The following is a 27,114-nucleotide window of genomic DNA, read 5'->3' on the forward strand; positions in this document are numbered from 1 at the left end:
CTGTAAACCTGTGAACCTGGACAAGTTTCTGCACCCTCTCAACCTCAGCTGCCAGGTCAGGACTCCCTGACCAGCCCCACCCTCCTCAAACACTGTCTGAGCAGAAGTACTGTGGGTGGGCAAGGTGTCTAAGGTTGAATCAGACCCAGTGTTGCCCCTCTGAGCTCTGAGAACATAGATGGTAGCCTGCCTTGCAAGGATGAGAAAAGGAGTTAAGACCAACAAGGGCTGGAGAAAAGAACCCCTAAACTCTCACTGCTGCCAGACAGCAGGTTTTATGTCTAACACCACTTCATAAATTCTCGCCATCCACATGCTGGTTGTTTTCAGTTTCCTAAGGCTGCTCTCTCCCACTAGCTGGACCTCTCTCTTCAACATGGATCTTCTGATCTCTGAATCTTACCCCACCCTCTTCCTGGAAAAACAAAACGTAACACAATAAAAGACTCGCTTCTGCCTATGCAGCTCCACACTTATTACCTAGACTATATTCATGTTTCCCAAAATGCAATACACATCAACTACAGCCTGTGATACATAGACAAGTGTCACTCTGGTAGTTATGTTATTAAGGGGTTACCATCTGTTTATGGTAAATGATAGTCTTTCTACTTAGAGAAACAATGCAAAATCTCCTTTACATATAAACAAAATGAGTCTATAACAAGGGAAAGCAAATCAAAACCACAATTAGATACCACTTCACACCAAGTAAAATGGCTACAATTTTTCAAAAAAGATAATAATGAGTATTGAAGAAATTGTAACCCTCATACAACAGTCTAACAGATCTTCAAAAGGCTAAACATAGATTTATCATATGACCAGGTAATTTCACTCCTAAATATATCCGAGAGAACTGAACACGTATGTCCACACAAAAACTTGTACACAAATGTTCACAGCATTAGTCACGATAGTGAAAAACTGAAAACATCCTGATGTTCATCAAGAGATAAACGAATAAATAAAATGTGACCGATCCATACAATGGATTTTCCAGCTATAAAAAATAAAGTTCTGATATATGCTGCAATGTAGATGAATCTTGAAAACATTATGTAAACGAAAAAAGCCAGACACAAAAGGCCACATATTTTTATGATTTCATTTATATAAAACGTCCATAATGGGAAAGTCCATAGAGATACAGAGCAGATCAGTGCTTTCCTAGGGCTGGAGACTGGGTGAGCTGGGGAAAACCGAGAGTGACTGCTAAAGTATACATGGCTTCTTTCTAGGGTGATGAAAATTGGGGTGCTCGAAAACTGATGAGAGTAATACTTACACAACTGTCAACATACTAAAATCACTAAATTGTACACCTTAGATGGGCAAGTTGTATTATGTGAACTATATATCAATAAAGATGCTATAAAACATAAAAAAATATTAGGTAACACTACAGGTGGCATACAAATATGAAAAAAGCATTAAGGAGACAAAACAAAGATTAGGAAACACTGGATTAGATCAGCAGTCCTAATAATCCTATGAGACGAATGCTTTTTTCTTGTTATAAGGAAACTGGCTATGGTTTTTCCAGTAGTCATGTACAGATGGAAGAGTTGGAACATAAAAAAGGCTGAGCACCAAAGAATTGATGCTTTCAAATTGTGGTGCTGGAGAGGACTCTTGAGAGTTCCTTGGAAAGCAAGGAGATCAAACCAGTCAATCCTAAAGGAAATCAACCCTGCGTATTCATTGGAAGAACTGAAGCTGAAGCTGAGGCTCCAATACTTTGACCACCTGATGCAAAGAGCCGACTCATTGGAAAAGACTCTGATGCTGGGAAAGATTGAGGACAGGAGGAGAAGGGGGTGACAGAGGATTAGATGGTTGGATGGCATCACTGACTCAATGGACATGAGTTTGAGCAAACTCTGGGAGATGGTGAAGGTCAGGGAAGCCTGGCCTGCTGCAGTTCATGGGACCACAAAGAGTTGGACATGACTAAGCAACTCTACAACAACAAAGGAAAATGGACTAGTGAGAGGTGAGCGTGTTCATTCGAGAACAAAGAATTTTAAGTGGATTTTGAACCCAGGTTGTTGACCCCAAGACCAGTGCTCTTACCTGACATGCTCTACTGCTTCCTGGGGCCCCAGTCCCAGAATTCAACTCCCAACTGTACTTTTTCTCATGATGCCTCTCTGAGACTTGGGTCTGAACTACACCAATGAGTATCACCTACAACTCTGACCTGTGTAACCAGGAGAATATCACAGGAATGACGGTGTATAATTTCTGAAGTTAGGTTGGATCCCTTACTTGGGAGAATGTGTGTGTGTATGCTGAGTCATGTCTGACTCTTTGCAGCCCCATGGACTATAGCCCACCAGGCTCCTCTGTCCATGAGATTTCCCAGGGAAGAATACTGGAGTAGGTTGCCACTTCCTCCCCCAAGGAATCTTTCCGACTCAGGTATTGAACCCATGTTTCTTGCGTCTCCTGCACTGGCAGGGGGGTTCTTGACCACTGAGCCACAAGAGGAGCCCGTTGGAGAATATTAGTTGACATTCTGAGTAAGAGAAAGATCTACACGGCAAAGAAAACTGAGGCCTTTAGCCAATAGTCATGTGAGTGAGACATGTTGGAGGCAGGTCCTCTGCAGTCTCACAAGAAGCCCCGAGCCAGGACCACTCAGTGAATCTTCTCCTTGTTTCCTGACCCTAGAAACCATAAGGTACTATATATTTGGACTTCCCTGGTGGCTCAGAGGTAAAGAATCCACCTGCCAATGCAAGAGACGTGGGTTCAATACCTGAGTCAGGAAGATCCTCTGGAGAAGGAAGTGGCAATCTACTCCAGTATTCTTGGCTGGAAAATCCCATGGACAAAGGAGCCTGGCGGGCTACAGTCCATAGGGTTGCAAAGAGTAGGACACGAAACTCAGCAACTAAACAACAACAACTATGTATTTACTTTTTAAGCCACGAGGTTTTGGGGTAACTTGTTATTCAGCAATAGATAATCAGTACACACTGTGACCAGTTTCTGCCAGTGGTACATGAGTTGAAAAATTACACACTGCTTCCAGATCCAGGGTGCGAGCATGCCTTTTCTACTTTCTCTTCCTCTTCCTATAGAGATCTTTTCTTTTGCCCAAACAGATATCTGCACAGTCATGTTCATAGAAGCATTACTCACAATAGCCAAAAGGTGGAAGGAATCCAAGCATCCATCAACAAATGAATGGGTACACAAAATGTGATCCATCCATATGCAGAATATTATTCAGCCTTAAAAGAGAGGGAAATTCTGACAAGTGAATGAACTTTGAGGACATTATGTCAAGTGAAATAAACCAGTCACAAAAGGACAAAGACTCTGTGATTCTACTTCCATGAGGTCCCTAGAGAAGTCAGAGTCCTAGAGACAGAGAATACAAGGATGGTTGCCACTGGGTGGAGGAAGGGAGAAGGGGGAGTTAGGGTTTAGTGGGTATAGAGTCTCAGTCTGGACAGATGAAGATTGTTCTGGAGATGATGGTGGTGATGGCAACACAACAGTGTGAATGTACTTAATGCCCCTGAACTGTTCTCTTAAAAATAGTTAAGATGGTAAATTTATGTTCAGTTCAGTTCAGTTCAGTTGCTCAGTCACGTCTGACTCTTTGCGACCCCAAGGACTGCAGCACGCCAGGCTTCCCTGTCCATCACCAGCTCCCAGAACTTGCTCAAACTCATGTCCATCAAGTCCATGATGCCATCCAACCAATTATGCTATATCTCTTTTATCACAATAAGAAATGTCATGATATGCCCAAAAGGTGTTATTCCCTCTGCTGACCCCCTAAGCACCTGTGCTAAGGTATGAGGCTTCTGGGCTAACTCTTTTTCCATCCATTGTTTGCCCAGAGTCCGTTGTGGACAAAAAGAGTGGGCTCCCTGTATTTAGAACAGAGGTTTAACTGCATGGATGAGGTATGCAAAACAACAGTGGCTTAAATGAGATGGAAACCCTTTTCTCCTGCATGCAGTCTAGAGGCAGGTAGTACGGGGCTGGCATGGACACTCGGCTCCATGTGGTTATTCAGGGACTCAGCATAGGTTCATGCACTCTGCCACCCCCAGAGTAATTTTCTCAACCATGTAGTTCAAGGTGGCTCAAGACCATGTCTAGGTCCTAAGCAGCAGGGTAAAGAAGGCAGGGAAGAGGGGCAAATCCCTTGTATTTAAGACATTGTCATTTGGGGTCTCTGCCCTAGAAGTGGAATCCATTGCTGCCTGATGTTTTTTCCCCAAACAGAAAGTGAAATTGAAAGTGTTAGGCACTCAGTCGTGCCCGACTCTTTGTGACCTCCTGGACTGTAGCCCACCAGGCTACTCTGTCCAAGGAATTTTCCAGGCAAGAATACTGGAGTGGGTTGCCATTTCCTTCTCCAGGGGATCGTCCCAACCCAGGGATCAAAGACGGCTCTCCCACATTGCAGGCAGACTCTTTACCCACTGAGCCACCAGGGAAGCCCTGTGACATATCCAAACAGGGTCTCAGCTATGTGCTGTCCTTTCACACAGCCATGGGGGCTTCCCGGGTGGCTCCATTGTAAAGAATCCACCTGCAATGCAGGGGTTGCAGGAGACGCAGTTTCGATCCCTGGGTCAAGAAGATTCCCTGGAGGAGGGCATGGCAACTCACTCCAATATTCTTGCCTGGAGAATCCCATGGACAGAGGAGCCTGGTGGGCTACAGTCCATAGGGTCGCAAAGAGTCAGAAACGACTGAAATGTCTTTGCACACACATACACCCAGGGAGGTCACTGGCAGAGATCTTGGGAGACCCATGTTGAAATTAATAGGACCTCAGCATGGGTGGAACCTGGGTCCTTGTATCACTGCATGGAAAACGCCTGAGAGGGTTTTGGATACTGAGAGTAAATCTCAAATGTATGTAAGCACTGGGATTTCTGTGTTCATGTGTTACAGCCACCAGCATTCTCTTAACTAACACAGACTTTGTGACAGGAGCTTGGGAAGCATCGTAACACAACAAGGCTGAGACCAGGTCAACAGCCTTGGGAGGCAATGGGAAGATGGCTTTGAAAGCCATAGCGGGCCGCTTAGGAGCTATGTGGGTCATTCGAAGTCTTTCAGCCTGGTTCGCTCAAATGTAAATTGGAGGAGACAAAGATATGCAAACCACACACTATTTGTGGCTGGGAACTGAGTGAGGGAAATTGCAAGAAAGACAGTTGAGAAAAATCTACTTGGGGAAGCGACAGACACCTGTCCCCTTGCCACTCTCCAAAGAGGAGAACAGATGGGCATTTAGAAATGGGCACAGCACCGTAACTCACAGCTTGATGAGAAGCAAATGGCCCACTGGGTGCGGTGGGGGCTGGGGGCTGATCTCTAAGTCATGGCTGTATTCTCAGCCTCCGGCAGGAAGCTGTCTATCTCGGGCTTGGCAACAGCTTTGATTCAAGACCTCAAACAGGCCCCTGAGAGCTCACTTGGTTGGGTCTCAGACTGGGTTTATAGCACAGACCAGGCAGCCCAGGAATGAGAGTCTGAACCTCTTCTCAATATATCTCAACAGGGCGGCACCGGTCTAGAAAAGCTGGGACATTCACACTCTGGCTGCCACTCTGGGGACTGTGGCCACCACGGCGCTCACAGCAGCATTGAAAGCACAGATGCTTCAGGGACCGCACAGAGCGCTTATCAGTGTGAAGAGGCTGCCTGCCATATAACAGTGAGTGACTGGTACTCCGAGCTGTGTGGCAAATCGGGCGTGCATACAGGCTCATTTCAGCCCACAGCCAAACTAAAGACTTGAATCTGAATTTATTGCCTGCAATGGCTCGTTTTTATAGACTAATAGAAATATGTCACATAAGTAACTTAAACTGCTCTAGTAGCCACATTTAAAAAGTGTAAGGAGAAAGATGAAATTAATTTTAATATCCTAAAATACTTAACCCAATAGATGATTCTGATCACCAATTCCAATACGGGTGGGGCTTTTCTCCCCCCACCAAGCAATTCTCAAGACACCAGCTCCGTGTCCTACCATTCAGATCAATTCCTACGTTATCTACCCAGAAACAGCATCAGATTCTTCAGACTAAGGGCTCTGTCCCACAAGACTGCACCCTCCCGAACTTCAGACACCAATCACAAGTGCAGGCTGCCCCCTGTGCTTCTGGCCAACAGGCTATAAATCCCAGGATCCCACGCACCCCCCTCCTTGGGTCTGATTACTGTGCTAGAGCGACTCAAAGAACTCAGAGAAACAGTTTATTTGCTAGACAATTGGCTTATTATAAATGGATATAACTAAGGAACAGCACATAGAAAACATGCACAGGGCAAAGTATGGGAAGGACATCCTTGTGATCACTAATCTAGAAGTGATGAGCCTGTCCATTTAGGTTTTACAGCAGCTTCATGATATAGGTCTCATCACTTCATGGCAAACAGAAGTGGGAAAAGTGGAAGCAGTGATTTTATTTTCTTGGACTCCAAAATCACTGCAGATGGTGACTGCAGCCATGAAATCAAAAGATACTTGCTCCTTAGAAGGAAAGCTATGACAAACCTAGACAGCATATTAAAAAGCAGAGATATCACTTTGCCAACAAAGGTCCACGTAGTCAAAGTTATGGTTTTTCCATAGTCATGTACGGATGTGAGAGTTGGACCACGAGAAGGCTGAGTACTGAAGAATTGAAGCTTTCAAACTGTGGTGCTAGAGAAGACTGCTGAGAGTTCCTTGGAAAGCAAGGAGATCAAACCAGTCAATCCTAAAGGAAATCAATCTTGAATATTCATTGGAAGGACTGATACTGAAGCTAAAGCCGAGGCTCCAATACTTTGACCACCAGATGTGAAGAGTTGACTCATTGGAAAAGACCCTGATGCTGGGAAAGATTGAGGGCAAGAGAAGAAAAGAGAAACAGAGGATAAGATGGTTGGATGGCATCACCTACTCAATGGACATGAGTTTGAGCAAACTCTGGGAGATAGTGAAGGACAGGGAAGCTTAGTATACTGCAGTTCATGGGGTCGCAAAGAGTCGGATATGACTGAGCGACTGAACAACTATAAAGGGATACCTAAGGAACAGCACATAGAAGAGATGTGTGGGGCAAGGTATAGGAAGGATGCTCTGTGTTCACTAATCTAGAAGTTCTCCCAATCGTATCCAGTTGGGTTTTATGAAGTCTTCATGATACAGGCACAATTCACTGGCCATTAGTGATTAATCCGACCTCCAACCTCCCTTCCCTAGAATCAGGGAGTGAGAACGAAAGCTCCACCCCTCTATTAATGGTTGGTTCTCTTGGCAATCAGCCCTCATTCTGAGGTGTTTTCCAAAGATCACCTCATGCTCTGACTGGACGCTGTGGTGGAAAGAGACTTGCTATGAATAACATACCATTTCCCTGTTATGGCTCTCAAGGATTTTAGGGACTGAGGACAAGAAACCAAATACGACAAAAGATGATTCCATTGCCCCTTCATTCAGGAAATCCCAAGGGTTTTGAGTGCTATGAGCCAGGAACTGTGGATGAAGACTAAAAGTATATGAGAACTATAGTTTGATCATCTGAATGATTAAATGCATATTTCTTATAAATCACAATATCATACCCACCAATCCAAAATATTACCATTTCAACATATAATCAATGTTAAAAATATTGACAAGGTATTTTACATTCTTCATTTTTATACTAAGTCTTCAAAATCTGGACTGTGCTTTATATCTCCAGTAAGACCAGTCACATTTAAAGCACTTAGTAACCACATGCAGCTGGTGGCTGCTCTGCCGGACACTTCAGTCTTAGGTAGTGTGTGTGTGTGTGTGTGTGTGTGTGTGTGTGTGTGTGTGTGTGTGTGTGTGTGTGTGTGTGTGTGTGTGTGTGTGTGTGTGTGTGTGTGTGTGTGTGTGTACGTGCTCATTCGTATCTGACTCTTTGCAACCCCATGGACTGTACCAATCAGGCTCCCCTGTCCCTAGAATTTCTCAGGCAAGAATACTAGAGTGGGTTGCCATTTCCTCCTCCAGGGGATCTTCCCAACCCAGAGATCGAACCCGTGTCTCCTGCATCTCCTGCACTGACAGGCAGATTCTTTACCACTAGAGTAACCTGGGTTGGCATGCCCCAAACCAGTGAGCATTTCTACACCTCTGTACCTCTGCCTACACTGTTCCTCCTGCTTGGAAAAGCCTCCTCCCCTTTGTCCACCTGAATGCCTGCTTATACTTCAAGGGTTTGGTGCAAATGACACCTCCTCCCTGAAGCCTCATCCAGTCCCCTAGGATGAGAGCGTTCTTCCCCCTGTGCTCCCATAGGACCTTGTTTCCACCTCTCTTTGAACACCCACCACACAGGATTATGGCTCAAGACCACATCTGAGCCATCACTAGTACCCAGTACCTTGCTGAGCACACAGCAGACTATGGAGGCAACTGCAGGCTCTTTCTGGGATGAGGAAATCAGGGCACCAGGAAAATTTCTTTAGAAGTTCTCCATTGATTTTTGTTGTTGATGATGTTGTTGTTATGGATAACAAAAAACCAAGGTGATGTAGAGAACATTGCTTGGAGGATTACTGTTAACAGAGAAATGAACCCAGAGAGCTATGACTTGGGGCTGGATGTATCGTTGATAGTCACCCAGATCTTAGCTTATGCTCCTCAGTGGAAATATCTGAGCAACCTTGATGTACAGCTGTAAGGCACTGTATATCTGGAGCCCATAGGGAGCGTAGCAATCTCCCAGCTGTGTAACCTAGGGTCAGGGTTGCCATGTGTTATAACAGGGTCAGGGCCACCACGTTGCACAATTCCCGAGTGACGACGTGAATGGTGCCACTGGGGCTGAGCACACACAGCCTGTTGGCCGGATGTGGTCATTCTGTAAGCCCCACCCATAGGTAAACAAAAAGGTCTTGACATGTCACTGGCCTCAGACATCTTAGCCAGAATATCAGGGAGATGAGATACAAGCACAGGGAAGCTTGGAAGTGAGGAACCACGAGCGTTCACAACACAGAGGCCACCCAGCTCCAGGAAGGCTGTGGCTTGAAGTCCAAGTGTAAAATCAGGGTTTGGAAACTTGGAATGACTCTCCTCCAGAAATGGCCCAGACGGGGCTGTTCTTCCCAGGTTCACATCCGGGACGTACTGATCACATTTTGAGCTAACGATCTCAGGCTCAGATGAGGACTTCTTCCTTTTCCCCCTCCTCTTTCTGCTTAGGTCAGACAGGGAAAGGCAAAGTTCATGTGGGTGAAACCACTGTCTGGAAGAGGACTGTGGCCAGACCTGGCGGGTCAAAGAGTAAGTCAGAGAAGCGACTGAGGTTCAGTCCTGGTTCCCCTGGGTAAGGGGCTCAACCTCTGAGCTTCGGTTTCGTTGCCTGTAGAATGGAAATATATTATTCCTACCCCAGAGTGGTGCTGTACAACATACCAGAGAAGGGGTGCACAAGGACCCAAGTGCAGCCTGTGAAACCTGTGTCAGTCAGGGACTTCCCTGGCGGTACAGTGGCTAAGAATCCGCCTGCAGTGCAGGGCACACAGGTTCAATCTCTAGTCCAAGGAAGATCCCAGATGCCTTGGAGCAACTACGTCTACGTGCCACAGTCACTGGGGCCCACGTGCCCTGGACCCGGTGCTCCACTGCAAGAGAAGCCCCCACAATGAGGAGCCCGCGCGCTGCAACTAGAGAGCAGCCCCTGATCGCCACAACTAGAAAAAGCTCTCTCGAAGCAACAAAGACCCAGGGCAGCCAAAAATAAAAAAAATTTTTAAAGTGTATCAGCCACTTGTGTAACAAGGCCCATTGTCCCCTTCTGGAGTAGGGGCTGTGGGGACAGCAGCCATGTGGGGAGTGTTCTTCTCACAATAATGTCAGCAGATAAGTGGGCACAGCCAACTGTGTAGAACAATCAAACCACGGCTGGGCCACTGTGACTCACAGGGGTGAGCCCAAAGTCAAGGCAAGGAGAAGGATAGTCTGCCCTTCATGGGGCCACAGCAAGAATGAGGATATGAACACAATTATGGGGGAGTGAAGAGACAGGACCAATCATTCAATCTACTACAATATACAGACAGATTTGTCATCTACTGGTGCTCATTCATGCAAACATTTCAGTGGAAAATTTTAGTATTTCCTTCCTACAAAAGACAGCTGTCCCAGACATTGTGGCAGTAGATAAGTAGATGGAGTGAAGACTTAATGGAGATTGCTAGTGGTCAAGGAGAGGGAAGCACTACCAGCAAGGCTCCCCCGTCCTTCCGTCCTTCTATCTAAATTCTGGTCCTACCAGTAAAGACCTTGCCTGAAGCCAACACTGAGGGCATTCAGGGGAAAATGTTTCTACAGGGACCTGCCTGGGGGCAAGTCCTAGGTCTGATGTGTAAGGGTTGCAAAACAAAGCCTCATGCTGGAAGATTCAGTCATCAAGGAGCCCCAAGAGTTCAGAAGGTGGAAAAAGAATTTTAGAATTTGTGAAGAAGGTGAGCATTAACATGGTCTTGAAGGAATGAGCTGCTCATCCCTGAGGCATAAAGGGGGGTGTTAAAGAATGGGAAGGACCTGAACACATGTGTATAAGCCTCACACAAAGCAGTGGCTCAAAACAACAGGCTTTGACTATTATGACTTTTAAGTCAGGAGGCAGCCTGGGCTGGGTTTGCTCATCCTTCTATGGGTCACTGCAGACTCTGGTTCAGTTTGGGTTTGTCTGGGGGCACCTCAGCTGAGGAGGTTCTGCTCTGTATCTTCTTTTCCTCCTGGACCAGCAGACTGACCTGGAAAATACTTTTGAAGAAGCAGGTGAACAGAAAGACAGTCTGTCAAGGCTTGGAACTCACACATCCATCACTGGATTGTAGACTTATTAGAAAAATGTAAGTTTATTAGAAAAAGGATGGTGGTAATAATGATGAATTGATGCTTTCCAATTGTGGTGCTGGAGAAGACTCGAGAGTCCCTTGGACTACAAGATGAAACTAGTCAACCCTAAAGGAAATCAAACCCAAATATTCTTTGGAAGGATGTTGCTGAAGCTGAAGCTCCAACACTTCAGGCACCTGATGCGAAGAGCCAACTCATTGGAAGAGACCCCAATGCCAGGAAAGATCGCAGGCGAAAGGAGAAGGCAGAGTCAGGGTATGAGATGGTTGGATGGTGTCACCGACTCAATGGACATGAGTTTAAGCAAACTCTGGGAGATTCTGAAGGACCTGAGAGCCCGGCATGCTGCAGTCCACGGCGTTACAAAAAATTGGACATGACTTAGTGACTGAGCAACAACAATTGGGCAAGGTATTTCCAGAAAACTATGTTCTCCGTGACTCCCATTATTGGGAAATCCCATCCCTAAGTTCCCTGTGGTGTCCCTGCAATGTGCCGGTCCAGCTTCCACCTGGACACTCCAGCTCTGAGGAGCTCACCACCTCCTGGAATAGACAATTCAGACTGGACAACTTGCAGGAAGTTCTTTCTGGTACCCAATGCCTTCTTGCTTCCTCTCTTTGATCCTGGTCCTGCCATACAGGTTTTCCATCCGGCAGTCATTCACACGGTTGAGGACCGTGCTCGAGTCCCCGAGTGAGCGAGCAGTGGCACACCCAGAGGAAGGTGAGCAGGACCATCACCCCACCGTGGGGTGCTGAGCTCCACCCACTGGGAGATTTACCCGACACGGCGCCTTCCCTCGCCCTCCTATCCAGTCCCAGGCTGAGCCCTCTGCGTTTCACCCCTCCCCAAGCCCTCGCCCCTGCCATCTCACTCTACTCCACCTTCCTCTGTTCTTTGCCACTGTCACCTCCCTTCTCTAAGCTGCCATCCTCTCCTCTGGCCAGGGTCACTGCAGTAGCCTCTTCACTGTCCCCACCTGCCCCATAGCCCACTTCTCACCCTGCAGCCACAGTAACCTCATTATAACGCAAAGCTGCTCATACTGCCCACTGCTAAAACTTTTCCCACTCTGCGCTCCGGCCTCAGCCCTGGGGATCATTTATCAGGACCCTCACATCCCTCCTCCTCCAGGTCACTGCTCCTGTCCCTTCAGGCTCTGGCTCATCTGTCACCTGCCTGGACCTCCTTGACGAGGTCGGACCTCTCAGTTACAAGGTCTCCTAGCGCCGAAGACCTTTCCTTCATGGTGCATACCACTGACTTTCCATTCACTACTGTGACTATCTGACTAGCAGCTGCCTCCTCCCATAATAGCGGGTGGTACGCTGGCTGGTACGCTGGCTGGGTAGGGTGGGTAGGACTGATTGATAGTGTCTGTAGCATCTTCAGTGCAGACTTCCCTGGTGTAAATACAACTACCAAGACAGATTTCAAGCTACTAACAATTGTGGCTTGCAAAAACCCTGAAAATGTCATCATCAACTTCTCCCAGGTCGTCTGAGGTGGTCTCTAGCATCCCCCTGGGGCAGGCCTTGTATCTGCCCCTCTTAAGACCAATACAGTATCTGAAAAACAGCTCAAGAACCATTAAGTATTTGGTGAATGAATGAATGAACAATGCTGAAGTTTAAATAAGCCTTCAGGACAGTAATTGTTGATTCTAGAAGATAAAAGACTTTTAATGCTTGCCTCAGGAATGGGATTTCCCAGGTGATACAGTGGTAAAGAATCTGCCTGCCAATGCAGGAGTCACAGGTTCAATCCCTGGGTCAGCAAGATCCCCTGGAGGAGGAAATGGCAACCCACTCCAGTATTCTTGCCTGGGAAATCCCATGGACAGAGGAGCTTGGTGGTCTGCAGTCCATCGGGTCACAAAGAGTCAGACAAGACTTAGCGACTGAGCACGCACACACACACACACACACACCCAAGAAAAGAGTAGGGAGCAATTAAAAGGCAGAAATGTCTAGTATTCTCATTTTACAGATAAGGAAACTAAAGCTTAGAGTAATTTGCCTAGGTGGTGGAGCCGGGCTTTGAACACAGGAAGTATGATGGTAAAACCCATGTTCCTAACCACTATGCTATGCTGCATCAGGACCAGCTCTGGAAATGAGACATGCCTCATATCCCCATCCCTACTCCAACCTAAGGACATCCACCCCATGGATATGGTGTGCGCTCGTCATATCACTGAACTTAAACAAAGAAATAATCTAATAGAAAAGGTCCAGAGTTGAGGCTGTGAAATGATAAGGGAGATGTGGGCTTTTCCGGATAAAGACAGAGAAAAAGAGGAAAGCTTTTCAAGAGCCATGAAACAATCATGGAGATGGACTTTAAATATTTATTTACTGAATTCTAGTAAGAGGACACTGACCTGGTTAACTTTCATAAAGGGAAATGCTAAAACTTGAGAGGTGAGTTTGGGACATCAGATTTGTACTGTGTTCTCCGCATACGGCCTTGCTTCATCTTGAAGACCACCATGGGAGATGAGGATAATCAGCTCATGTTAATGAACTGGAGACATCAAAGCTCAGAAGTGAGGGGAGGTAGACAATGCCACGGAACCCATCAGCAGAACTGAGCCTGGGTTCCCCAACCCCTCATGCTGCTAGTTCATGTTACTTCCCAAGCAGGTCTTGTAAAACCATAGCTGCTCAGAGGAAATCAATTCTTGTAGCTAACTACGCTGATGGGCTGTACAAAGTGAAAATGTAATCAGATTCAAAGGAGGTTTACATAGATTCTCGGGTATAGCCTAATATTGCAATAATAAAATCCAGGAATATATCTCTAATTTCAGATGCAGCTGTTCATTTAACAAATGAACTCTGAGGCGCTTACTGTGTGTAGGGACCATCAAGGTCAAAGACGATCTTGACTGCTCATTCTGTATGCAGCACTGAGGATCACCGCAAAGAAAATGAAAATGCTGATGCAGAGTTTTTAGCATGGGAGAAGATGGAGTCAATCTAGAAGGAACGTCTGGGACAATCAGATTGTGGGCGTAATTCAAAATGCCAGGGCCAGGGATTTGATTTTATCCTGTAGGAAAAGAAGGACCAATGAAGACATTTAAGCAAAGGAATGACATCACCACCACCATCATCCTGATCACAATAAAAATAAAAAATACTATTCACAGAGCACCAACTGTGCTCAAGACAACTATCCCTCAAACTCAGTCCATAAGGTCATAACTGACATTAACCCCACATTACAGAGGAGAACCCTGAGGCAGAGGTAACACAACTTATAAGGGGCAGAGCCTGGATCTACCTGAGTCCAGTTCACTCTCGAACCAAACACTCCATAGGATCTCTGCTTTTGAGTATACGCAGGACAGCACCTGGGAGTGGAGGTTTGGGAGCTATCAGCATTTCGTTGGATGGCTAATGTAATGAGAAAGACCCAATTTAAGGGGAAAGAGAGGAGGACCAGAGAAGCGGAAAGAGAAACAGTGAGAAAAAAAAAAAAAAAAAAGGCAGGCAATGCCAAGGAAACCATGCAGGTGGAAATTTTAAGAAGAAAAGACAGGTATAATGGTGCAGAAAGCTACCTAGAGATTAGGCAGGATGGGGAGGGACAGGAAACTGTGGGATTTGTCAACTTAAGAGGGCTTCCGGGACTTCACAGACAGCATTTTCAGGGGAGTGGCAGGGGGGTGGACGCCAGATTGCTGTGGGCTGAGGAATGAGTGGGAGGTGAAGAAGGGGCAGGCAGCATGTAAACTTACTCTTTCAAGAAATATGATAGTGAGGGGGAGGGGAGGAAGGAAGCCTGAAAGGGGAAGATGGTAACTGGAAGCATTTTCTGTGGGAGATAAAGGTGGGGAGAGACTCAAGCAGTTGTACACCAGAATGAAGGAGAAGTTGAGGCCACGAGACAGGGAGGCTCTTCTCCAGAGCCCCGGAGAGAGCTCCAAGGGATGGATGGAGGGCTCAGTGAGGGGCGTTACAGACAGCTCACATGGCTGGACTTCTTCAGGGCTGTGAAATCACAGAGAGGGGATCTGACTACCTCTGTGGCCCCTTGCAAACGTTACCTTCTTTTGCTTTTTTTCTTCCTTCCTCTGGTCTTTCCTTCTTCTCTCCACAAATAGTTAGCACCTACCATGTGCAGGTTCTTGTGTTAGGCTCTATGCCTTTTAAAATAAACAAGGCAGGGTACATCATCCTCTCAGTTGAGTGGAAAGACAGATATTAAACAAGATGATACATAACTATATGTGACTACACAGAGTATGATAATGTTCATAAAGCACTTCCAATACACTAAGTACTTTATAAGCATTTTCGTATTAACTCCACACACACATTTGTAACAAAAGCACTATTTGCAATATTGGTATTCCTATTTGCAAATCAGGAAACTAAGGCACAGAAATGTCAGATGACTTCTTCACAAGACTAAAAAGACTAAGATAGATGGCGGTTCAAATTAGATTTGCCCATTTCCACAGGCAAATCTAACCGCCACACTGTCCTGAGTCACTATGTTTAGAACGGTGGGCGCCAGAACGGACAAGATCTGGAGGCGTCAGTAGCCTAGGGGAGCTCACAGTCTGAGCGCTGGGAAGAAAGTTCATTTTCTTCCCTGCCGTTCATTTTCTCCCTTCTTCCACACTGTGGTCCCTGCCAACATTATTAGCATCACCTGGGCGCACACGTTCCAACAAACGCAGAAGCTCCAGTCCTGCCCCACCCACTAGATCAGGCTCTGCAGTTTAACAGGATGCGCAGGCGCTCAGACTGCAGAAGCCTGTTCTACAGCCGCTCCTCTTGTTACAGGTGAGAAGCTGAGACCCAGAAATTCGGAGGTCACAGAGTGGTGAAACTTCAGGGCCTGGTGTCTGGAGCCCAGCCTAGGCCTGAACGCACGCTTCCACTCTTTTAAAAAGAGGCCAGTGGGTAGGACACGGGGAGGGAAGGGGCGCGCGCAAGGTGCTCGGCGCGCGCAAGGTGCTCGGCGCGCGCAAGGTGCTCGGCGCGCGCAAGGTGCTCGGCGCGCGCAAGGTGCTCGGCGCGCGCAAGGTGCTCGGCGCGCGCAAGGTGCTCGGCGCGCGCAAGGTGCTCGGCGCGCGCAAGGTGCTCGGCGCGCGCAAGGTGCTCGCGGGCTCCCGGGCCCGGTCTAGCCGGGCTGAGGCGACGCGGGCGCCCGGCGGGGCCGGGCCGCAGCGTCCCCGTCCCCGTCCCCGTCCCCGCGCTGGCCCGGCCCGGCCCCTCAGCTCCACCCCCTGCCTCCCCCTCCCGCCCGCTCGCGCCTCCTGAAAAGCCAGCCCGCCCGGGGCGGCGGCGCAGAGCCGGGCCCGGCGCACGAGGAGGCAGCCAGCGCGGCCATGACGGCGGAGAAGGCGCTGCCTCTGGGCAACGGGAAGGCTGCTGAGGAGGCGCGGGAGTCTGAGGTGCTGAGTGGCGGCGGCGGCGGCGGGGGCGCGGTGTCCGCGCGCGACAAGCGCGACAAGGCGGTCCACGAGCGCGGCCACTGGAATAACAAGGTGGAGTTCGTCCTGAGCGTGGCGGGGGAGATCATCGGGCTGGGCAACGTGTGGCGCTTCCCTTACCTGTGTTACAAGAACGGCGGAGGTGAGGCGGCGCGCGTGCGCGCGCGGCCCTGAGGAGGACGGGGTGGGAGAAGCCGGCCCTGTGGGGGCGGGGAGCCGGGCCCCCTCCCGCGCCTGCGTGTGGCGGGACCCCAGTCTCGCGGGGACGCCGGCCCCGGGGCCACCTGGCGCGAGAGCTGACCCCCGGCGCGACGCTCGCCGCCCCAGTGCGCATGCTCGCGCCCCCCACTTCGCACCTGAGCGCGCCACCTGCTAGCACGCGGGCGCTCGTCCGCCGGCTGTGTGTTCTGTCCCCGCGGGCGTGAGGTGCAGCCCGAGGCCGGGAGCCCTTGGCGGGAGTTCGGGGGCAGGAGGCAGCCCCTTGGAGCCTCAGCTTCCTGACTGGAAACGCGCGTGAAGGAAAGGGGACTTTGGTCATCCGAGCAGCTTCGGGCTTCTGAGGGCTTCCCGAAATGCCGGCCTCCGGACTCAACTTACCTCATACCGTTTCGCAGTCGTCTTTGTAGGTAGGGGTATATTCCCCGTTTTGCAGGGGAGGAAACTGAGGGGCAGAGAAGTCGCTCACTCCCCAAAGGGTAAAGGTGGGGTTCCCACACCAAAGGCCTGGTTTTAAAGTGAGATTGGACGCACAACTGGGAGAACTTTTTTAGGCGAGGCCCATTGCCGTCTGGTTTCCCTTCCTTTCATTTGCCCGTAGGGCCCTGTGTAGGACTGTCTGGGGGGAAGATGGGCACAAAACAGCTTTGACTCATCTCAGAACAGTTAGTAACAGTACTGACTTGCTGTTCGGAAGGTGCTTAGAGCTTGCCGTGGAGAAGGCAGTGGCACCCCACTCCAGTACTCTTGCCTGGAAAATCCCATGGACGGAGGAGCCTGGTGGGCTGCAGTCCATGGGGTCGCACAGGGTTGGACAGGACTGAAGCGACTTAGCAGCAGCAGTAGCAGAGCTAGCTGGGGTCAGGGAAACGAAGGTGACCAGAGAGTCGTTTCTAGCGACAGCATGTCCGAGGCTGCATGGTGGAGACGCAGCAGTTAAATCCTCAGATTTCCCAGCTCCAAGAAGGGGGGCCTCCAGATTTGAGGAGCCCCCACCTGTCGTTATCAACAGAACAGCTGGCAGGGCCATGGCAAGGGACCCTGTGAAACCTCGAGGAGCACGGTTTCTGCAGAGAAAAGCCGGTGTTTGTTTATTGCTCTCTGTCTTTGCTGTGTCCCTCCAGCGGATCCCGAGTCCAGCAAAGGTAACTCAGGGGTTTGGCAGGGACCACACTGTCGGGCTTTGCGGGGCAGGACTTCCTGTGCGGGCAGCTGCAGAGAGCGAGAAGGGGACTGCTTGGCCAGGGCCCTTTTCTTTGGAGACATTCATCCTGAAGGCACAGGCTGCTCCAAGCCTGCTCTGCACTGGTAATGAAGTGGCCGCCGGTGTCGGTGGCTTGGCACGGGGAGAGAGGGAGTGGCCTCAGAGACCCCGAACGTGCCCTGAGCCCTCAGCTGGGAGCCTGCCTCTCCTCTTTGCACATTCAGCCTGTGTAAGCTGCTGTGTCCGCTTAGACGCCTGTGGAAACCCTTTAGGATTGTCCCAGGCAAGAGTTGTTTAAACCTCTCCCCCCGCCCTTTTTTTAAAGCAGGAAATTGTTATACCAAAACCAGAAACGCATTCGTAAAATCAGAACATTGTATAAACTGCATTAATTACAAACTCTCAGATTTTTTTTTAAAAAAAGGCTGTAGTGAGTACAGTTTTAAAATGAGTCTTTTTTTTTTTTTTTTTTTTTTACTCTAACTCAACACAAGAATCTCCGCTGGGTGTACAGATATCCTGGTTTAATTATCTTAAGGATTACTAGCTTTGTGAACAGAGAGGCCACAAGGCTTTCAGAAAGTGTTATTTTATTTTAAATTACAGCATGTTAGGGAAACTTCTATGGCTTGTCTTAATCACTTAGATTCAGCAAACAGACCCTTTTTATCTTCTTTCAGGCACTTTTTGCCTTCTAATATAGTTGGGGGATCTGCTTATCAACTGTTTAACTTTCTTTAAAAAAAAAAATCTGTACAGCTCTACTCATAAGTTGCAACAATACTTTAGTATTTCTTCCCCAATGTGAAAGTTTGTAAAAATAGTAGAGCTAAGACCCTTTCACAACCTGGTAAATATTGTCCTGTTACCGGGATTGATCAAAATCATTGCTGTTAATCCTGGGTTAAAGGGACTTCATTTAGCAAAAAGCAATTTCAGTGAAAGCCTTCATTCGCAAGATCAGATGGCGGGGAATAGCGTGTGTTTTCATGCTTTGTTATTAGACAGAGAGAGAATGAGGGATTTGGAAAAATCCCTTTCTGCTTGTAATGGCTCATGTTCACCTCAGTTATTTAATTTGTTTCACAGAAAGGCCCAGGCGGTGGGTATTGTGTTTCAAAATGGGAGCTTAAGGTGGTCTTTTCTTCAGACTGATTCAAAGACAGCCTCTCTGGCTGTATTCTTGCTATGAACTCCTCATATCTTAGCTCCATACCTGGGGCTCGTGTACAGGGACCTATTCCTGCTCATTGTATATCTCCTTGAGAATGCCTTTCCTTATAAAGACTTTTTGCAGGTTACTTCCAAAGTAAAAAGAAGAGGCCCCCTCCCTTGGCCAGTTGAGGTTACTTTATAATATAAAAGGAGGATGCAGCATTCAGGGAGGGAATAGATTTGACTTGTGCTGGAGGATAGAATGCATAAATGAAAGATTCAAGCATATTACACAGTTTCTTAAACTTTATCCTCTTAACTGTACAACCATTCTGTGAGATAAGTGGTGCAGTTCTTACGTATTAAAGCCTTATTTTACAGATGAATAAGTTGAGGCTGGGAGATGTGACATAGACTTACTCAAAGGAGTAGGTGGCAGAGAGCCCAAACCCGGGCTCACCTTGTCTGACTCTGGTCCTCATAGCAGGAACTTGAGCTCAAGCTCAGAGCATATGCTGTCTTGCTTCTAATAGGTTATTCAAGGGCTGAAGAGGTGGAGGCAACTTTAGCTTCATTCCTTTCCTTTGCGTCTTTGCAGGGGCATTCCTGATTCCCTATGTGGTGTTTTTTATATGCTGTGGGATTCCTGTTTTTTTCCTGGAAACAGCTCTGGGACAGTTTACGAGTGAAGGTGGCATTACATGTTGGAGGAAAGTGTGCCCTTTATTTGAAGGTAAGTGCTGAGTTAACCAGAAAATAAAAGAATGCCTGGGTATTGTCAGGCTGTGAAGGGCAGCTTTGTTTAATGAGTTGGAGAGGGACTCAGATCACTGCCTTTTCTGTGTTTTTTCAGGCATTGGTTATGCAACGCAGGTGATTGAGGCCCATCTAAATGTGTACTACATTATCATCCTGGCATGGGCCATTTTCTACCTGAGCAACTGCTTCACCACCGAGCTCCCCTGGGCCACCTGCGGGCACGAGTGGAACACAGGTACGGCCTCCCTGGAGGCTCTCTCTGCTGGTCTTACTGGGTGAGCTGGGATTGGTGGTGCGTCACGTGTCTTGCTGTGAGTTCAGATTCCACTGAAGCTGGGGGTCATTTCTGTACCTGGCCTGCATACTAGCATGAGCTGAGCACTAGCCCAGGGACTGGCACAAGGAGAAGAATTGTGCCTTTCTTACCTTGCTTTGCCAAAAATAGAGGCTGCATCCTTTGGGCACACAGTAAGGATGCAAGTAAGAAGTGCTAGACTGAGATCCAGGGGTTCAGGCTGCAATTCCAGCCCTGCCTCTGAGTGTCACATTTTCCTCTGTAAAATGAAGGGGTTAGACTAGATCAAGGGTTGCAGACAGGGGGGCTGTCAGTCAATTAGGCTTTAGATCAGTGACTAGCCCATTTCAAAAATGTATTTGTTGTATTTGTGTTTTCAAAAATTGAAAAATCAGAAGGCTGGGGATGAATATCCAGATTCCCGGCTTCTCTTGAAAAGTTAAAAAGATCCGGCAATAGCAGAGCCACATTCCCGCAATCATACTTGGTGGTAGTGGCTGCAGCTGAGAAACGGCTGTTGTCTCTGGTTGAAGCATCTGTCCTCAAGCTGTCCACAGTCCCCACCCAGCTCATGTGGCTCATTGATTCTACCTGTCCACCCCAGGTAGACACCTGAATTCACCACACTCCTCCTCCCTTCAGTGGGTAACTTTTGAGATGACTTTGGATTCTAATATACTGTTTACTAATCAATTTGTCAACCTATCAGGAGTGAGTCTTACAATCTAGAGAAGACAAATACTTCTCAACCCCTGTGTATGGAGACTGCTCTGTACAGACATTACTAATCGATTGTAGAACTCTTTCCTCTTGAGTCTAGTTTTGGCCTCGGAGCTCTGCTCAGTACTGCCCTAGACAGTCACTACCTTTTGACTGCAGTCAACATACCTGCTCTAATCTATTCACCATCTGTATTGTAACCTGTGGTTAGTTTTCCCTGTAAGTGGCCAGTCATCCTGAAAGCTGAGATACAGTAAGACAGGGCAGGATGTTGGTCACTGGCAGAAGGAACGGCAGTCATTAGACCAAGAAAATGCTGTGAACTAGTTTTTAATCCCTGCATAACTTTACCTTGTTCCCCCACCCAGCACATTTTTGGGGGGTTGGGGGGGTCTCATTTTCTCTCCCTGGTTCTTAACCTTTCTTTGCCCAGGAGCATAATCAAGATGTTTATCAAACTAAAATTCAAGGACATATTCTTGGAGGCCTGCAAGTCATCCATGATAAATTAATTGTGCAAATTTATTTTGAGGGTACTCTAAAAATATGTGCATGTTCTAATCATCTATACATTCACCTTATAAATGAGGATGGTTGGGGATCTCAATGCCTGACTTTGTTCACATTGACAATTTAAGATGCATTCTTGGTGAATAGGATGATGGGAAAATAGGATGAATAGGAAAATAGGATGAAGGGAAAAAGAGATTTAATTCATAAATGGTCATTGATATTAAGTCCAGCCAAGAATGCAGTGAACTGTAGGAATGAAGGTTCTGCAAATGCATGACCAGAGAAAAATGGTGATAGGACTGAATCTCAAATAATGCATGGAAAAATAAGCAAGTTTAACTCCATAGACCCTGCCTCCTACCTCTCAGGTCCATTTTTCTGTTGGGAAATCAATTTAATCTCACAAGATGGCATTATCGTGCATACCCGTTTTATGCTATCAATTTGAATTGTGTTGGTTCGGTAGTATAGTTGGTATTTAACTTGTAAAATCTGGCTTTATAGTTGTTTGAATACTTGAACCACAAAGGCTTTATAACTCATTGCTTATTTGTAAATGATTAAATATTATTTTAATAAAAATGCCTTGTCAACTTTGGGTGTCTGAGAAATTTTTTTACCCTAGAAAAAAAAATTGAGAGGCACTGTATTAGAGAATCTGATCAAAGCTAAGGGCTCCTCACTCTAGAAAAAGGCACAAGGGCACATTCAGGCATTTTGCTTATAACTTTAGGTTCCCAGACTTCTCTTAAGACTGGGTGTGGACCCCACAGACCATCTCCTTTCCTGCTATGGTTAGCACTTGTCCAGAGAAGTGGGAAAGGAGCAGACACTTGGGAGGCTTTTCCCCCAGTGGGCTGCAAAGCTTTCTTCCACTGATTTGCACTCCCCTTTCTCTGAAGGCTTGTCAACTATTATAATGTGTGAAGTATCATGTGCAGGAGGGCTTCATGCTCCAGCGATTATATATGTAGTTGGAGGGTTTGTGCATACGTGAGCAGAGTGAAGGGCCAGCATGAAGCTAAATGCAGGCTCCAGGCTGGCCACTGTGCTGGGTGCAGGGGCTCTGAAGTGAGTGGACACACATGATGCGGTCCTCAGGGAGCTCACAGCCTGGTGATTCAGGCGGCTCTGTGAACAGGGAGGTGCTGTAAAGAGACCTGGATTCCGTGGTGGACAGAACCAGGCAGTAACCAGACAGAACCAGGCAGTAACCATGGTAAAGGAAGTGCAGCCTTGGCGGGACTGTTTTTTCCCCTAACTGGCTGGTGACTTGTGAGCAGGGAGAGGGTGTGGGTGGGGGTCCCTTGACTACTTCTGACCCTTGATTCACCCTCTTCAAAATAAAGGGAGTTGGAGAAGGAGGTTCCTTGGAGGACTTTTAAACTCTAACTTCCTTAGAATTCAGGAGAGGGAGATCAAAGAAGGCTTCCTAGAAGCGAGGGTAATAGGCTGATCTGGGCCTTAAAGGACAGACACTCATGTTTTTACCTTGAGATTCAAATCCCCCTTGGTCATCAAGTCTCATGAAATGAGAAGAGATATTCAATAAATCCTTTCTTTGAGTGAGTGAGTGAGGGAATGATGGAGGAACCAGGGATTCTTTACACATTCGGATATTGTTTCATCCAACTGTTGGGTCTTTATGAAGCAGCTGTGACATTAGCTTGAGTCTCACCTGCATTACTGGCCCAGGGACAACATGGCTGATGCCCCTTTTTAACCCTCACGTTCCTGCCAGGGTGGAACAGGTAGATGTCATGGAGAAGCCTTAGGCAGGGAAGTGGAAAAGGTGAAAGAAAGAATTGGACAGGGCGTACTAGTGGGAAATAGAGGGAGGAGGTGCCCTACCCCCAAAACTTCTTCTCTGGTTGGAATCAAGCCAAGCCTCCCTCTTAAACTGTTTGTACATGATTGATTTTCCCCACAGTGCTCTGTGAGGCATGTTTACCTGGAGTGGCTGAGTAAAAACCACCTGGTTGCACCATCAGCTCTGAATGTTGTGCTAAGCTCCAGGCCTTGCAGAGGTTAATTTTCTTGTGTTTCTTGTCCTGTTTCCCACTGCAGAGAACTGCGTGGAGTTCCAAAAACTGAACGCAACCAACCACAGCCACGTGTCCCTGCAGAACGCCACCTCTCCTGTCATGGAGTTTTGGGAGTAAGTGGAAGAGCCTTGTCTCCTTCGGCCCCTGGGGGCTCTGTCCTGGTTGCCTCCACCCCACCCCTGAAAAAACCTGACCCTGCCTCCAGCCTTGAACTTCCTGGCTTCTGTGGGCATGTGGCTGGTTTAGAAGCCAGGATGGAGATCTTGAGAGGTTTTCCAAAGGGGCAAAATGCTTTCTCGTTCTTTGTTGATGTGTCAGCATGCCTAGTTACTTACCAGGGCAAGAAGTGCTTGGTAAAATGATGGGCAGTTTAAAAACTCATTTTTAGCGAAAGAGAAGATTTAGACTGTTTGCAGTAAACAAAGTCAAGAGTATATTTAGCCTGGAAAGCAGAAGTCTCCTGGGGGGACAGGTTAGCTTTCATCCAGTAGCTGCAAGGTCACACGGAAAGGATGTAGATCAACTTGAGCGGGGAGAGGTTGTAAATAGGCAAGTACTTAAGGAAGAGTGTGGTCCCACAGCGTTGTCTGCAAGTACTTTCACGGGGTGTGAGCCCTCATACCTGGAAGTGTTTGACCAACATAAGGCTGTTGATGGTTTTGGAGACAGTGCCTGAATCCGCTGACTTTATAGGCAGTATTTGTGCGGGTAGGCATTTTTGCAGAGACAGGCATTTTTCATCAGTGTTCCGAAGGGATCTGTGGCCCTTGGAGTTGCAGGGCTGCCATGTACGGTTGTATAAGTTGCTCACTGCACAACCCTAGAGGGCATCATTTACCTTGTGAATGCGCAGAATTGTGCAGCGCCCCAGGAATTGAGGAAAAGTTTCCTCTGTGGGTTGAAGGCTGGATAAAGGCTTACTGAGACTTTTCAGTTTGAAAAGGTCTGACTTCACTGAAGACTCTCCCCTACCCTAGTGCTGATGAATAGTACTGTAGAGGAGCAGTAGTTTTATGAGTGATTTTTTTATTTAGCCAGATACCATTCTTAGTGTGTGACTCTTCTTCATTGTTTGTGTGTAGCATACAGAAGTTTCAACTATATTGAATTCAAACCTGCCAGTATTTTTCTTTTTGGTTTGCACAGTGAGTGTCTTATTTAAGACATACTTCCCTACCTCAAAGTTGATATATATATAATTTTTTTTTTTCTGGGTTTTCTTCTAAGAGTTTTAAAGTTCTTTTCACATTCAGGAATATAATCTACCTGGAATATTATTTTGTACAAGATATGAAGTAGGAATCCAGTTTTATTTTTTATATAAATAACCAATTTCTCCAGCAGTATTTGCTGAATCATTCATCCTTTCCATACTGATTGGTCATGCCATCTTCCATATAAAGTTTTACTGAAAGCATAGATCTGTTTGAGGGCACTGTGGTCTCTTCATCTATTTTGCTAACCGTGTGTCAGTGCTATACCTAAAGTTTAATTTTAAGCTTTGAACCCACAAGACAGGTCCCTCACTTTGCTGTTTTCCAAAATTATTTTAGTCTTCCAGATGAATTTTAAAATCAGCTTGTCAAGTTAAAAAGGCAACAACAATAAAGGAGAGAACAACTCTGTGGGGACTTTGGTTGGTAGGATAATGAACTTATAGATTAGTCTGAGAAAACTGACACCTTTGTGATTGAGCCTCTCTGTTCATGAACATGGTATAACCCTCAGTTTGTTTAGGTTGTTTAAAATGCCTGATGAAGTAGTGCTACCTGATGTGATTGGCAGAGAAGCCTCACCTGGTTGGAAATGCAAACTCTCCAGCTCTATCCAGACCTACTGTCATTGTTCAATTGCTCAGTTATGTCCAATTCTTTGCGACCCCATGGATTGTAGCATGCCTGGCTTCCCCACCTTCACTATCTCCTGGAGTTTCCTCAAACTCATGTACATTGAGCCAGTGATGCTCTATTTGACTATGACCTACTGAGTCAGTCAGGTAGTCAGGTAAGACCTACTCAGTAGGTCATAGTCAAATAGAGCATCCATGTGACCTTGTGCTGGAGTGGAGGCTGCTTTGTGTGTATGTGCGTGGGACAGGTGCTGTGTGGCCTTTTCCAGCCCCAGTGGACTATAGTTTCCTATAGGAATGTTTTGGACCTGCACATTTGAGGATGGCAAAAGATGGTCTCTGTGGTCCCTTAGAGAACGGAACCCGAAGTCCTCCACTGGACAAGGTCTCTGTGTAACTTACATTGATTTGTACCATTCATTTCCTTTGTAATGTGTATGGGAACCTGGATTAAATTCTTATTTGTGCAGCCTGTTTGTTTATTGTCTGAATCTCCCAGAAGGCTGTCATGAAGCAGCACCTTTTCTGGTTTTGCTCCCCACTGCTGGTATATGGAAGACCCTCAGTGACTATTTACCAAATGTAAAGGTACATGGGAAGAAGGCAAGCAGACAGTATTCTCTAGAAAACAGTACATGAGGAGAGTCAAAGTGGGCTCTGGCAAGTACTCATCTTATCCCTAAGCTGCTCAGAACAGTACTGACTGCTTCGAGGATCCCTTTGCAATATCCATGTGTGCATGCATACTTAATCGGTTCAGTCATGTCCATTTCTTTGCAACACTATGGACTGTAGCCCGCCAGGCTCCTCTGTTCATAGGATTCTCCAGGGAAGAATACTGGAGTGGGTCGCTGTGCCCTCCTCCAGGGAATCTTCCCGACCTAGGGATTGAACCTGAGTCTCTTGCATTTCCTGCATGGGCAGACAAGTTCTTTAGCATTGAGCCCCCTGGAAAGCCCATAATATCCATGTTACCCACTCATTCGGACACCAAGTGGTGGGAGGGGACAGTTAGTCTGTGTCCTCATGTGTAACTGGGCCTTTTTGCCTGCTACTCGGTCATTCAAGATGAAAAGTCGATGGCAGAATGAGCCCATAGTTCCAATTTTCTTCTCTGATTATATTTGTATCATCTATGCAGTGTTGAATTCTGCATCCTTAAAGTACTCCAATTCTGGCATGACACTCCTTCCTTCCTTTTTTTTTTTTTTATTTTTTTATTTTTCAGTGGGTTTTGTCATACATTGATATGAATCAGCCATAGAGTTACACGTATTCCCCATCCCGGTCCCCCATCCCACCTCCCTCTCCACCCCATTCCTCTGGGTAATATACATGCTGTTCTTTCGAAACATCCCACCCTCACCTTCTCCCACAGAGTTCAAAAGTCTGTTCTGTACTTCTGCGTCTCTTCTTCTGCCCTGCGTATAGGGCCATCGTTACCATCTTTCTAAATTCCTTATATATGTGTTAGTATACTGTAATGTTCTTTATCTTTCTGGCTCACTTCACTCTGTATAATGGGCTCCAGTTTCATCCATCTCATTAGAACTGATTCAAATGAATTCTTTTTAACGGCTGAGTAATATTCCATGGTGTATATGTACCACAGCTTCCTTATCCATTCATCTGCTGATGGGCATCTAGGTTGCTTCCATGTCCTGGCTATTATAAACAGTGCTGCGATGAACATTGGGGTGCACGTGTCTCTTTCAGATCTGGATTCCTCAGTGTGTATGCCCAGAAGTGGTATTGCTGGGTCATATGGTAGTTCTATTTCCAGTTTTTTAAGAAATCTCCACACTATTTTCCATAGTGGCTGTACTAGTTTGCATTCCCACCAGCAACACTCCTTCCTTCCTTCGCAAGATGTTTGTATGAGACAGCTCTAATTCATCTTTTCCCCAGAGGTGAACTTGGGACATAGACACTCTGTGAGATGTTTGTAGCATCCTGTGAAAAACTGTTTGGGGTCACATAAACTTGAGAAGGGCTGAAAGCTGTGCCCTCCAATAAGAATATCC

At 47.0% G+C, this 27,114-nt stretch overlaps 1 protein-coding gene across 1 annotated transcript in view; it reads left to right on the forward strand.

Moving 5' to 3' along the window:
• The first annotated feature begins 16,221 nt into the window (after positions 1 to 16,221).
• The window catches only part of SLC6A11 (solute carrier family 6 member 11), a 126,627-nt gene continuing 115,734 nt past the window's right edge, over positions 16,222 to 27,114 (forward strand). Inside the window, exons 1-4 of the mRNA XM_065935415.1 lie at positions 16,222 to 16,476; positions 19,508 to 19,642; positions 19,763 to 19,903; positions 23,264 to 23,354. Coding sequence (XP_065791487.1) covers positions 16,230 to 16,476; positions 19,508 to 19,642; positions 19,763 to 19,903; positions 23,264 to 23,354 — 614 coding nt within the window. The 5' untranslated portion in view covers positions 16,222 to 16,229. The remainder of the gene's footprint in view (positions 16,477 to 19,507; positions 19,643 to 19,762; positions 19,904 to 23,263; positions 23,355 to 27,114) is intronic.

Source organism: Muntiacus reevesi, chromosome 4 (genome assembly GCF_963930625.1).
Source record: "Muntiacus reevesi chromosome 4, mMunRee1.1, whole genome shotgun sequence".
Taxonomy (NCBI): Eukaryota; Metazoa; Chordata; class Mammalia; order Artiodactyla; family Cervidae; genus Muntiacus; species Muntiacus reevesi.